General features: G+C 38.3%; 1 protein-coding gene across 17 annotated transcripts in view; it reads right to left on the bottom strand.

Annotated features, from left to right (window-relative positions):
• Positions 1-2006: 2006 nt before the first annotated feature.
• CADPS (calcium dependent secretion activator) overlaps positions 2007-14989 on the bottom strand; it is a 495043-nt gene continuing 482060 nt past the window's right edge. For all 17 annotated transcript variants that reach the window (XM_029051421.2, XM_029051416.2, XM_029051412.2 and 14 more), the window contains 2 exons: positions 7982-8086; positions 2007-3196 (listed from right to left, as the gene is read on the bottom strand). In XM_029051421.2, coding sequence (XP_028907254.1) covers positions 3017-3196; positions 7982-8086 — 285 coding nt within the window. In that variant the 3' untranslated portion in view covers positions 2007-3016. The remainder of the gene's footprint in view (positions 3197-7981; positions 8087-14989) is intronic.

Genomic DNA, 14989 nt, shown 5'->3' with positions numbered 1-14989 from the left:
AAGCCAGAGACGGGAGCATGGAGTGGAGCAACCATGAGCAGAGTGCAGTGCTGACAACACCACCTATGTACATCTTCCGCAGCTGAGATGGTGACAGAGAGCAGGGGAAGTCAGAAGGGTTTCCAGGGTTTAGACCGAAAGACCCAGAGCCTTGGAGTGTAAGGGTAATCAGCTGTGCTGGGCGGGACTAAGGATGGCTTGGGCACTGCTCTGTCTGGGTGGCAGGTGGCATTTCCTGCCATCTATAGGGTTTTTCTGGGAGCAGAGTCATTGGTGCCTTCTTCCTTGAGCCTGCAGCTCAGCAGTAGGTGCGGTGGTGACTGAGTTGGGAAATAGTGTAATGTGGTGCTTGCTGTGGGGGGAGTGGTGCCCATCCAACTTCCTTTCACTACCATCACCATGCTCTGGAGAGTGCTCTCTCCTCCCTTTGTCCACTTGGCATGATACCTACCCTATCCTTCCATAGCCTAGATGTTATTCAACACTGGAGCCAGTGACCCAGTTTAACTATCAGGGGCCCCACAAAGTGCTCCCTGTCTTGCACTTGAGCAGTGTAATGTAACCACAGCACTAATAATTGTGGTATTGGTGAAGCGCTACTATGTGCTAAGCTCTGTATGAAGTGTTGGGGTATATATAAAGTGATTAGATCTGACACAGTTCTTGTCCCGTATGGAGCTCACAGTCTAAGTGGGAGGCAGAACAGATATCAATGAGGAAACTGAGGCATAGAGCAGCAAAATGACTTGCCCAAGGTCATACATCAGGCAAGTGGCGGAACAGAGATTAGAAACCAGGTTGTCTGACTCCCAGGCCTGTGCTCCTTCCATTAGTCTCCACTGCTGTGTCACACACATCAGCAGATCATATGAGGGGAGCTCTTGCCTCATGTCACATGCCACACTGAAGTCACCACTGCTCTCTTCCTGTCCATGTGCTTTGACTTTATCCCTTCCCTGCTTAACCACTCCATAGAGTTCTTTTGCAATTTGTACCTGATTCTTTACCTTGTCCCTTGATCTTGACTCTTCCACTTAAATCCCTGACAGAGCTCTTTGCTCCTCCCATGCGAACATTTTATCTGTCCCTCACTTTTTACTCTCCTGACTCTAATTCATTGGCTCATACCTTTCCCCCTGTCTGAAATGCCCCTAGATCTTCAGCTCCCAAATCATATCCCTCTCCTTCTTCAGTGCCTGCTTAAAACATCTCCTCCTCCAGGAGGCATTGCATGATTAATGCCCTCAACCTTCCTGGTCACTCCATCCCATCAGCTACTTCATCACTAATATATTTGTCTATTTGCCTTAGTTGTTAGGATGTTAGCAGTTTGTAATGCCGTAATCTATTTTCTTTCACTTAACTGAGGCATATTAGTTTGATACTGTTTCTCCCAATGGATTTGATGTGTGTGTGTGTGTGTGTGTGTGTGTGTGTGTGTGTGTAAGGCTCTAGCCTTTATTTCTTTGTCAGTTCCCTAAGTAACAAGTAAAGTGTTTTGCCCACAGCATTTGCCCAGTAAATACTGTTGATATTGTTCAGCCTCTTCAAAGTTCCCTGCCAGTGTCCCCTTGCCTACACCACTATATTATGATTCCCCACCACTGCCAATGTAATGTTAAAGCACAAAGAGGGTAGATACAAGATAATTAGGTTGGACAAGAGTCCAGCCCCACATGGGGCTCACAGTCTTAATCGCCATTTTACAGATGAGAAAACTGAGGACCAGAAAAGTGAAGTGATTTGCCGAAGGTCACACAGCAGACAAGTGATGGAGTCAGACTTTGAACCCAAATCCTTCTGACTCCCAGGCCTGTGCTCTTTCCCCTTGGCCAAACTGCTTCTGAAGAAGAAGCACTTTAACAGCACTCAGTCCTGGATTAGAAAGAGAATAAGCAGTTTGGCTGTGAGCCTCTAAAAAAGCTATCCATAGTCAAAGAAAAAGAGGCAAAGACTTCCTTTGCCTCTAGACTATGGTTCTCTAAGGTAGACACAAGACTCAAACATTTATTCTTAGGACATATGGATAGTTGTTTATTGAGAAGCCACAGTCTTGCACACTTTTACAACTGTAGGCTTATATAAGGCAAAAGCAAGATGGATCCACTACTTTACACAGAAAGTAAAAGCTTCGGAGGAGAATCCAGGGGCATGCAGTTACTGGTCAAAATGCAATGTACATGACATATATAAAAATCATTGGGAAACAAAGTAATTTAAATTATGGTTACAATCTACTGAAATAAATACTCATATTATAAACACATTTTATAGTCTAATAATTATCAATTTACTATTTTGTACATATGCAGGTATTAAGCCCTAAAGCAAAATGCAACACTTAAACAGGTGAATGTCAAGAAAAACAATTGCTCTGAATTTATGTGTTTGCCTGCTTTGTCATGACGTAGTATCCTATTGTGGCAATAGAATGATTAATTTGTTGGTATGAGACCCTATGAAGTCAACTGTATGATCAAAAGTATATGATTGACAACCCAGGGTGACCAAGCTTCAATTTTTCAGGGCCTGGAAAGAACAAGAACTCAGTTGTAGTACCCTCACTTTTCTTTTAAAAACAAAGCTAATTGCTTTTTCTGTTTGTTTTTTTCTTTTAAGCAGTTGGCATTCACATAAGAGAAACAAGGAAATGAAAGTACTTTGATGCACTCATCTTCACAACAATTTACCATCAATGTATACAGTACATTAATGAAGCATCATTTAACTTTGCTTATAACAGGGATACATCTACCATGAATTCTCGATAAACAGTATTTAAACAATGGTGCTCCATATTGCTTGTGGACATACAGATATGAAATTAGGAAACCAGTGAATAAAAGGTAGGTGCTAATCTTGTTACCACATAGCTAAAATGGCAATCTTATTGGTAAACTTCTCATGGGCATTTGGAGTTGACAGAAAATTCTCTAATGTGGCTAATGGAATAATAGACTAGGGACATGCATTGGTTACAGGGCTACATCCAAGTGGAAATTCTAGGATCAATAATCTAGTCATCTTCTTCATCTTCTTCATCACTGTCTTTCATTGTGATGCCTTGGAGACCTCCACCTTCACTCACGGAAGCCGTTGCTTCTTCTACAGTAAGTCGGTTTCGGATTGTTTCGTAGGTTTTACTGTTTAAGGTAGAGTCCAGTACTCCTTGCAATCGGAAATCCCTATAGGTTTTCTAAGGAAGGAAGAGATGCAGTGGAGAGATTAAATCTCAATCATTTGAGGAAAGAGAACAAAGCAAATGTCATTGAAAGAGAGCCCACTGATAGCATTTTATGCATTGCCAAATTAAATGTCCATACTGCTTGGAAAAATGTAGGATGAGAAATTGTGACGGTACACTTACTATTTGACAGAATAAGGAATGTAAGCTTGAGTTACCGTTTCTTGAAGTGTCAAAATGATTACCTTGTAAATTTTATATTTTCTCCTTCCAAACACATACTATGGTCATTTATGTTTTTTAAAAAAATCTTATATATGCACAGTAATTTAGGAAATGGACAGAATTAAAGGAATGGACAATTTTATTACTGGACCCGATACTTCAACAATCCCTATGCTCTTCTGTGATTTCTTTTACAAGTCTAGCCTTTAAGGATTCTGATCAGCTATAAAGTATATTTCACAATCTCATGCACATGACAGGCATATATATATATATATATATATGGTTGGTATATGAAGGTATTAAACTGATTAGACTTGGCAGAATTCTGGTAAAAATGAAATATTCATTCTTCCTCAATATGTTGCATGCCAATTGATTTGTTTACATTTTCTTGAATTCAGCCCTTGAAAATTAATGGCATTTAAAAAATTTGATGTGGCACATAAAAGCTGCTCATAAAAAGGGTTCTGGAAAGGATTTTGGTTCATTTTCTGTTTTTGAAGCACCATGAACTAGAATTATCATGACATCAGGTGCTTTTCTTCTGAAATGAGGGGGGCTTCAGAGGAAAGCATGGAAATTAATATGAGATCTTGGAAAAAGTGATGGTATCTTGGAGGGAGGGAGGGAGGAAGGACATTTAAAAATTTTTAAAATGCAAGTATATTACTATGAACTGGAATTAAATGACTGAATTTTGTAATATAAAGTAAAGAAGAGGTTTCCTCTGGGACCTCAAGGCACTTCCTTAGCTATCCTATGGGTTATCTCCTTGGAAAATCCTAGATAGCTATTTATGCAAATGATATTGGAAGTCTCACCCGTGATTATTGAGCCAAAGTTCAGAATTACTTAGAATTCTTTCTTTTACTACAAGTTGATTACAAGAATCATTCAGTCATATTTATTGAACGCTTAGTGTGTGCAGAGCAGGGTACTTCTTGGAAAGTACAATACAGCAATAAAAAGAGACAATCCCTGCCCATACGAGGCTTACAGTCTAGAAGATGATTATGATTACAAGACATGTAACTTTTAGATATATGTAGTGTTCTATGGTCCAATTTCCCTATCTTTCTATTAGTCTCTCTCCCATCTGATTAGCTTAGCTGTGTGACTGTGGGCAAGTCACTTCACTTCTCTATGCCTCAGTTCCCTCATCTGTAAAATGGGGATGAAGACTGTGAGCCTCACGTGGGACAACCTGATGACCCTGTATCTCCCCCAGCGCTTAGAACAGTGCTCGGCACATAGTAAGCACTTAACAAATGCCAACAGCGAAGAAGCATGGCTCAGTGGAAAGAGCCTGGGCTTGGGAGTCAGAGGTCAGGGGTTCAAATCCTGACTCTGCCACTTATCAGCTGTGTGACCATGGGCAAGTCACTTCACTTCTCTGTGCCTCAGTGACCTCATCTGTAAAATGGGGATGAAGACTGTGAGCCTCATGTGGGACAACCTGATTACCTTGTATCTCCCCCAGTGCTTAAAACAGTGCTCTGCACATAGTAAGCACTTAACAAATACCAACATTATTATTATTAGCTTATCTACCTCAGCGCTTAGAACAGTGCTTGAAACATAGCGCTTAACAAATACCATTATTATTATTATTACACTTATGCAGAAGCTAAGAAAGGGGACTATTGGCCTATTAACCTCAAATTGTTTAATAGAAGATATCTTGGTATTTTATTCTTTAAGCAACTATATCAAAAGCAGAGAAGCTGTGTGACCTAGCAGAAAGAGCCCAGGCCCTGGGAGTCAGAGGATCTGTGTTCTAATCCCAGTTCTGCTACTTGCCTGCTATGTGATTTTTGAGCAAATCAATTCACTTTTCTGGGCCTCAATTTCTTCATCAATACCTGTTCGCCCTCCCACTTAGACTGTGTACCCCATGTGGGACAGGGACACTGTCCACTCTGATTCTCAACTGTATATTTTCCATTACCCTATTTATTTTGTTAATGAATTGTACATCGCCTTGATTCTATTTAGTTGCCATTGTTTTTACGAGATGTTCTTCCCCTCGACTCTATTTATTGCCATTGTTCTTGTCTGTCCATCTCCCCCGATTAGACTGTAAGCCCGTCAAACGGCAGGGACTGTCTCTATCTGTTGCCGACCTGTTCATCCCAAGCGCTTAGTACAGTGCTCTGCACATAGTAAGCGCTCAATAAATACTATTGAATGAATGAATTCTCTTGTATCTAACCTGGGCTTAGAACAATGTTTGGCACATAGCACTTAACAAATGCCACAATGGAGGCAGCATGGCCTAGTGGATAAAGCACAGGCCTAGGAGTCAGAAGGAACTGGGTTCTAATGCTGGCTCTGCCACTTGTCTGCTATTTGACCTTGGGCAAGTCACTTAAATTCTTCTTGCCTCAGTTCCCTCATCTGTAAAATAGGGATTAAGACCGTGAGCCCCACGTGGGACAGGGGCTGTGTCCAACCTGATTAGTTTGTATCTACCCCAGCACTTGGCACATAGTAAGCGCTTAATAAATACCATCATCATCATAAGTCTTAAAAGAGCAAGGATGATGGTTATTTGCCAGACCCATTTGGGCATCTGTCAGGTGTTTCTGACCAACCAATGTCTGTTTTGCTGTTGCTACCAAAGAATGGCAATGGGGCTATGGAGAGAGTCAGCCTGAGGTCATTTTGAGGAAGGGTATGCAGGGGGATGGGGATACGCTTATCTGATGGGACCAGAAGGAGGCTGAAGAAAAGGGTACCTCATGGCTGAATCTCTTTCTCTTAGTAGCTGTTATGTCACCCTGGGACAGCTCTCGAGAGCCAACTTTCCTATCAATCCCACTATGGCTAGCATGGCTTCTGCTAAAGGTCCCCCATCCCTTCCCTCCCTTGACATCTGACAGAGCTTTCAGACAAATCATTTACAAAATGCAAGATGATGATTGTCAACCAGCCCTGAACACTTTGAAGTAGTTATCAGTGAATACCTGCTAAACTCTGACTGTGAAATAAAACATAAAATGGAAATACACTTTGTGCTGTGTTCTCCTTCTTATGTGCATGAAGGGTAACTAAGCATCCTCATGTGAGCCCTGTGTCACCATCATAAAAGTTCTCCTGCTGGGTCACTTAGCAGTAGCTTGCACTCTCTCAGCTCAAGCTGACGTAACAATGGGAAAGCCATGGTTATGCTTAGTGGTGCCAATCCCTAAATATGGTGTGGGCTGTGTAAGTGGAGGAGGGGTGGGATATTGAACTGAGTATTTCACATCACCAAAACTGAAGTGAGATATTAATTAGATTCTTCTAATGTTGCCTTTCTAATGGAAGTTTTAACATTCTAGGGTTTTTAGCATCCACAAATATTGCATTTGTAAATAGTAATATAGTGTGGGGAAAAATTTATATCTTTTATTTCTGCCACAAAAATAGGGTTGAAAATGGCAAGGTAACAAATGAAATGTAAGAGACCACATAAAGAATATGGCCAATGATACCTACTTTATCACTGAAGGTACATATCTGAAAATGTAGCTATTCAGTGATCATGAATATTTCTTTTAATAGGTGAAATCAACCCATTCTGACTTAGAATCCCAGAACTTCTGACTTAAAAATCTCAGAATGATCAGACACTATCAATTCCCCTTAAAATTTCAAACAAGGGAATATGAAGTAGGTTTAAGCCACTGCCGAAGTAAAATAATAAAAAATTAAATTGTAGGTGTAGAAAAAGGCTGAAAATTCAAAAATAAAACCAAAAACAAGCCCTGATTTAGTACACTAAGAAGAAACAGAAATTAAGTATGAGGTGATTTAAAACAAAATTTAAATAAGTAGCATTCTGAGAGTGATTTATTCATGACTAGAATTTTCTTCGCATAATAATCGGAGCATTTAAACCACTGTACTGAAAAGCATCAAATAGAAACCAAAATGATCAAAACGTATTTACCCCCTCCTGTGATCTTATTATTTCATGTAAACCACTGTGATTTCACGCTGAAATAATTATCATTAGTCCAAGAGACACACATGCCCAAGAAAAAAAAGCTACTTTCAGGGTATGTTATCTCACCTTTGTGATCCCTTAGAGTTGATTGTATACACCCATTGTAAAAGAAACTACTTCAATTAACTATGAGAACAATATTGATTTGCATTCTGATAATGATCCAGAACATATTTAAAAATAGCTGGGAGTAAATATTTCCACTAAATCAACTGCTGCAAAATTTTATTTAATTAAACCATAAATTAAATTTGTTAATTGGTATGATTAACATGTTGGTACAAAAAAGCAGTTTTTTGAAATCCTTGTAATAAATGTACAATGCTTCACTGAAAATGATCCTTGAAGAATCACTTCATCATAAATACTTGGAGTATTTCTCCAATATTTGTAAACACCCCAAATTTCCTTTGTACAATTTTTTCTCTGCTGAATATCATAAGTTCATTGTTAAATTGATGAGATTTTACATGTCTTGTATCATAGTTCTTTAGAGCACCAGTTCTCGTAATGAACTACATGCTCTTGAAAAGATATGCAATTCTGATGAAGCGTCTGAAATAACTTTTTTCTTTTACCTTTACCATCCTAATAAGAGTTTTCAGTTGATAAATGTGAAGTTGCAAATCCATTCGGTCTGTCAACCAGGTGCATACCACGTTCATGGAGCTGTTGTACCATTGCTGAAAAAAGAGACAAAAGTTCTCCAGCAGACAAATCATCTAGATATTAGGGATCATGATTATACATCTTGCAAACCAACATCCAGAGGTGAGGGAGGGTGGAGGGAAGTGACTTTTGCTTTTTGGGTAACAGTTCCAAGTTCTTTATGTAAAAAGTCTCAATTCAAATGCCTCAAGGAGATTTCAACTACAGAAGTCTTTGGTTAATGAACATTTTTTTTTAAGTTCAATCCTTTCTTAGACCAAAAAAGAAGATGGAACAGCATTTAAATACATCTACTCCATTTGTGTACATTTCAATTGTAGGTTCTTTTCACTGTGGTCAAGAACTTCCCTTGCATTTTTCAAAGACCAGTATCTAGGCTTTTCTGTAACATTAAAAACTATCATGTGGCCATTTCTTCTTCCAGCTTCCCAAAGAGAAACCAGTATTGACTGATGAAACCCTGAGACTTGCAACTTACCTTTTGGAAACATCCAAGTCCACTCTGTAGCTTTGGGAATTAAACTGTATGCTCTAAGAACTCTGGATGAGGCTATATTAACATGCTGGGGTTTCTGGGTGCTAATACAAGTGGTGAAGTTTATCTTTGGGATGAGAACCAGTGGATTTCAGAGCCTACGTGACCTTGTATTGGCTGCACAATCTGTTTTAATCTTAGCACAAAAATTATTAAAGATGTAAAAGCATATACAAATGAGCTCATTTCAAGCTGTTGAAATCATACTTCCCCTTAAGGGGGTTAAATTTTGCTTCTTGTCTGTGAAAAATGCTTGAAGCTGTGTCATTGCAGACTGCCACCCCTGCAGAGCAGGAAGTCTCTGGTGTGCTACAATTTTGCAGTACTGCTCATATATTCATAAATCTCACTCTGAGAAATATGAACAGTGTTATAAAGTGTCAGTATGAAAAAAATCTAATCTTTTAAACTTCACCAGGTTTTATTACATTCTGCTCTATTCACCAAATAATACAAATAAAATGAGAAAGTGAATGGACAGAGATATGAATGGAACAAACATAAGATTAAAAAAAGAGTAAATATAAGAATTATACTATGTGTACTCATGTACTCACCGATCCATACACACACAACATAAACTAGGGGAGATTTACAAAGCACAAATACAAATATGTTTCTTGTGACAACTCCACCCTTTCCCACCTAAAGATCATCCAAAATTGGTTGATGCGTAACACTCACAGTTTTCCTAAATCTTGTTTTAGATTTACATTTTTTTTAAAAAGGAAGCAAACTTTGAGTTTAATCTCATAAGGTGAAATGTGGCAGTTTTGCTCTTAAATGAGACTCACTCTCTGCTATCCTCTTTTTAGCCCCATTTTTTGAGATTTGTTCCTGTCACAGACAATTGTATCTTTAATTGGAGATCTTGACAAAAGGGAGCTTTCACTATCAAAGTCAAAACTGCATCACAGCACGACAGCCAAATTCTGCTCTTTTAAAGATTAGAGAGTTTAACTTGTGAATTTCCAAGATCTGCCTGCATGGAGCAGGGGCAGAGCTTTGACCCTTTCAGTTCTTGGTTTTGAGTGATTGCAGCATTCTACTGACCGGGGACTGTCCCAGGCTCAGAGGGACTTCCTTTCCAGGTGTAGAATGAACAGAAACCTTTTGATGTAACATTCTTAGAGTTTAGTGCTACTGGACACATTGAGGCACGGGCAGTGGAGGAAGTGGCCATTTTCTGCCTCTATTGTGTTTGTGTTTAAAAAGGCATGTTTGGAGCCATAACAGGCTCATGTGACCCATTGTAGTCAGCTTTGGTCAATTTTGCCCTTGTGTGCCCTCTCTGAGTCTCAAGTTCAGGCAGCTTTATTCATAGGATTTCCCTGTTGGCTTTGCTTGACATTTCTAAGGCCATCACAGGGAATATGAATGACCTAAAATGACACAAAAACTGCTCAGCTGTAATGGCAGGGTCTCAGAGTCTCATCTGAGGGAGAAATAATTTCTAAACTATGGTGTGCTGGAACAGTGCCTCCAATCCTTAGCTCCTCAGTAGTGACGGTAACAATTGTACCCACAAATGCCCTCAGTCTGAAGCTGCAACTAATCTGACTCATGGCATTCCCATGTCACCTTCCCTTTCCAGGGGTGCAGCATCTTGTGGCATGTGGTGTGCCTTTCAGGGAAGGGAAAGAGGCATGTGCAGGCTGGCTCTTAGGCAGTGGCATTTTGCTTTGGCTGTGACAAGAGACAAGCCGGCAGTGGCACACACCACAGCCAAAAAGCCGTTGTGTGACATGCCTTTTCTCTTCACTGAGAGACATGCCACAAAAAAAGCTGCAATCCCCCCACACATTTTGTGTAAGCAGTTCCCATAGTGTTGCCTTCCTTTTTGCACATGGAGTTGGGAGAGGAAAAATATAGAATCCTATTCACATTGTAATTCTTCCCTGGAAGTGGGTAGGAGAGATGGTCTATGCATCTCTGGATCAGTGCACAACATTCATTGATTTCTAAACCAAGGAGAGCAATAAATCCACAAAATAACCTTGAATGCCCAATTTTGGACCTAGATCTCTCTCTAGCTGAAGAAGATGTAAAAAATTCATGTAGCCCTATTGGCCAGTCATCTGAAGAGGCACGAGAGGAAGTTATTCCTTCCCAAGTTAATTGTACCTTATGCTCAGTAAATGACACTAGTGGGTTTTTCAAATGAGCATAATTAGAATTCCAACTTGGAGGAATTTTCAAATGAGAGGTAGGGAATGTTCTTGTCTTTTAGCTAAGCACATAGGTTTCATTCATTTTAGGTTTTTAATTATACTGATTTACTATAATTCGGGCCTGTTTCATGGATTTCACCTTTCGGCTTCTGATCATTTATTGTTCATTTATCTGAACTTTTATTTTTTTATACTGATTTGCTATCACTTTTGTGAGCTCTTGAAATAGTTTTTAAAATGGATTGTTGAAAATTTAAAAAATATTGTCATTTTTTCATTTTTTATTCTTTGAGATGTTCACTTTTAAGTCTTAGCAAAATATCTGGGGATAAGACCTTTGGTATCTTGGTTACTGTCATCTCCTTCTATGCACAATTTATTGTACATTTATGAGGCAAAGTCAGAGTCAGACAAACATAAAATCTAAAATCTCACTGGGAATAAACTTAAAGCAGAAAAAGTAATGAACTAACTTTAAAAATGACTATTTTCAGGGTTCTTTTTTGGGGGGTGTTGTGTTTTTTTTTTTTTATAGGAAATCATCTTTCCTTCTAAAATTGCTTCCCAAATTAATTTTAAACATTCTGTAGCTTAATGGCATTGATTAGTAATTTCTCTAGTGTTCATTTAACTTCAGAAATAAAAATGAAAACAGGAAATGAACATCACTGTGTTCTATATACAGAGTACCTGAATGTTTTGCAGCAAAGTAAAGGTCATTTGCCATTTTAGCCCTGAGAATTCCCACTGGAGTCCCTTCAGAGCTGTCATTTGACTGATAAAATATTCCTTGCAGCCTAAGAGTTAATTCTTCTAGATGGTTAAACTAGATATAATGGTTTAATTCAAGTAATGTTCATTTTTGATACAAAGCTACTCTTTTCTGACCTTAAAGATCAAACTTATCTTCTATTCAGGACATCGGGGTATAGCAGAAGAATTTACCAGTAAAAGTAGGCAAGACTATATTATAGAGCAGAAGAAAGGGCTGAGTTGAAATCCAAATGGGTTGCATACTTTGAATATTACACAGAACTACTACATTTATAAAGTTGATTGATAGTGGAAACTCACCATTAACCAGCAACCACCTATTGTATGCAACATAAACTTTTCTTGAGTAAGAATAATATGCTTTGAATGTCGAAGGAAAAGTGTAGAAGTATAAATGCTCTCTTTTAAACCTAATTCAGTGAAAATGAATTAATTATATTATAAAATGCAAACAAAGAAATGAAATGAAAGGGGAAAAAACTCTTGTATTTAGTATTTGTCTGTCCTTAAAAAAAATCACATGATAATAGTTTCCTGACACCTATAGGGGCCTCAACTCTATGGGATGAGGCTGGAGCTTAATCCTTAAACACTATGGTCTGAAAGTGCAGAGGCTCATTAAATAAAATGAAAGAGAACTGAAAAATGGACAAGTTAGAAAAAATGGACAAGTTATATTTAGGGACAAATAATATAAAGAACAAAGTTGCTTTGAGTTACACGTGTTTGAATAAACCAACATTAAGGTTTATTCAGGTTTTATTATACTCTGTGGGATCCTGGACCTGGCCTAGGATCTCCTTGCAAATTAAGTGCTCAGTACAGTCCCGAAGATTAAGGGACCTTCAGAGTAAGGCTTGCACAACAGTGGCCTCAGAATAGTGAACATGCAAGGGAAATGTGGGGAAAAGGAAGCAGAACCAAGAAGACTTGATTTCCTCTTGGGAGAGCATATTTTCTTCACCTCTGGGCACTGAAAGTCAAATCCTCCTGACAGGGGCCTTGATCATGCAATAATAGAGTGAAATATTGCTGGCACTGACAAAAAAGAATAGCAAAACTGTGATCTTGTGCATAGGTACTTCATTTTGCCTCACTAAAGCAAAATACTGTAGTCATTAAAAAATTCCTCCAATAATGAAATCTTTTTAAAATGCTACACTTTTAAATACTTTTTTTCTTAAAAGGTAATTCGTTTATGAATATATAAAAATGGGAAACTAACATCATTGGCTGGAGGCACAGAAAAAGTGCACAGCTAGGGGCTTCTGTACAAGTTTCCTCAAATAGCTTTGTTAATGTATTTCAATCCTCACCTTCACCACCAATGCTACTGCACTACAGGCTTCTCAAGTAGAAACTGCAAGGGATCTGGTATCTTTTATGATGTAGACAATACACACCACAAAGTAGGGTGTGTGCTAAACTACCCTTTAATAACCAATTTCAATGGAATCTTCTATGCCTGAAAAGCAAAGCACTAAACCACTAGGGCAATTTGTAACAATACTTGGCATTTATCTGCAAAATGTTACCCAAAGCTCTCAAAGTGAGTTACAAATACTAACTCGGGGTGAATATTATGTGTACTATTTTTCAAAAGGCAAAGTCGAGGCACAGAGAGGTTTGCCCACTTGCTTGAGATCTCAAAGCATTCACAGAAAATCTGGTAGAGGCTCCTATAAAGACGTTTAGTTTCAAAAACAAATGCTGTTATAAATTAATGTATGTTGCAGGCAGGCATAGGGAACAATCTCAGTTTTCAAAGCTGCTAAGGATCTTGGCAAAAGGCTTCTAGCCTAAAGCTCTAGATATACCAAAAATGAGCGGCACTAACAAAGATGAAGTTTAATTCTGACAAACACTGGGCTTCTCTTTTGAGGGCAGACATTTTCATGCCCACGATTATTTGTGTGTGTAAAAATCAATTCCATTAAAGAAGACATTGCAGAGCAGACTGCTGTGTTGTGGTCTTTATTAAAAGATTGCCACTACTAAACTCTGTATTCAATTCATCCATTGTAAAAGGATAAAAAGCTGAGACAGTCTCACTGAAATTGTGGCTCCAGAGACTATAGCTATTCCAAACCTGATGCTTAGATCCTTAAGCCACTCTTTCAGCTTCCAACCCCTCTTATAAAGAAATGAAAGCCTTGTAGAAATAGAGATAGTGCTAATGAAAGAAAAGAATGTATTTTAAGTGGCTGTTTATTTTTGAATTTTGTGTCTTACATGGAATGCTGAAGTAGTTTCTATGAAGGTCACAGTATTTCAGTCGGATTGATTGTGACCTAGGAAAGTTACCAAGTGATAAAGACTTTTTTACATTCCTTTATTTAAATCACAATTTGCCACTCAAAGTTGAGACCACTAAAATGCAAAGAAAAGTTCAACAATAAAATTGCTTTAATTATCTTATCTTAAACATACTATAGGCTCCCAGTGCTCTCTGTTAGTTTCCTTAACTTAGAAAGGGGTAGACATGGCAGACATAACCTGGATGCCAGTTGGTCATGATTAGTTATACTGAAAAGATCTATTGAGAGGAGGGTCCTGAAGGTTTCTTTCTGAATGGAAAGTATTATTTCAAGGCTTGAGTTTGCCTAAGCAAGGCAATGGCCTCAAGGTTGTATTACAAATTTTTCATCTCTATTCTCTGTGATGAATCTGTCAGAGATCCAAATTCAGCTTCTCAAAATGTATAACCTTAAGTACATCATGCCAAAGATAAATATGTTAGTTTTGATTCAACTGAAAAAAGAAAAGCACGCTACCTCACAAAATCCCTAGCTTTACACTGCATGTAATATAAAATCCAAGCAACCCTAACTGACATTTATGATGGTCTAATTTCATTCGGTCATACTTTGGAAGCAGTTTTGCTTATTTCATAAAAAATAAGACTGCAAGTTTAATTCAAAGCTATTCAAATGAAGAGTTAGAAGTCATCCATTTTGGAAAGCAGGTGTTAATATGAACTTTGTCTGCTTAGTGCTAGAACAACTTAAAGGAAAAAAAAAAGCTTTTTCTGCATTTTCATAAACTGTCCTGAGCACTGTGAAAATTGCAAAAAAACCAAAAAACCTCCCAAACGAATAAACCTTTCCCACAAAAAACTCTTCCTGTCCTTATTGAGAAGGAAGCGTTCAGTAAGAAAGCTCAACAACATGGCAGTACATACACTAATGTACATAATATACATATGTAAAACTCCCCCTTTTAGGTTGAAAGTTAACGGTCCGTGTGCAGCAAAGCACACATTTTGTAGTTTTTGCACAATCATTATCTATTTGGATAATTTAAGCATGCCACCAGCCAACATTTTCAAATGTTCTAAAAACGTTCAAGTATTCACAAAGTAGAAATCCAAGAATACAATGAAAAGCAGCAAATAAAAATAGAAAATACTCATAAGAAACAGGACACACACACACACA

The sequence above is a fragment of the Ornithorhynchus anatinus genome, chromosome X1 (assembly GCF_004115215.2).
Source record: "Ornithorhynchus anatinus isolate Pmale09 chromosome X1, mOrnAna1.pri.v4, whole genome shotgun sequence".
In the NCBI taxonomy this organism is placed as follows: Eukaryota; Metazoa; Chordata; class Mammalia; order Monotremata; family Ornithorhynchidae; genus Ornithorhynchus; species Ornithorhynchus anatinus.
This window is presented reverse-complemented; position numbering and strand designations above follow the sequence as displayed.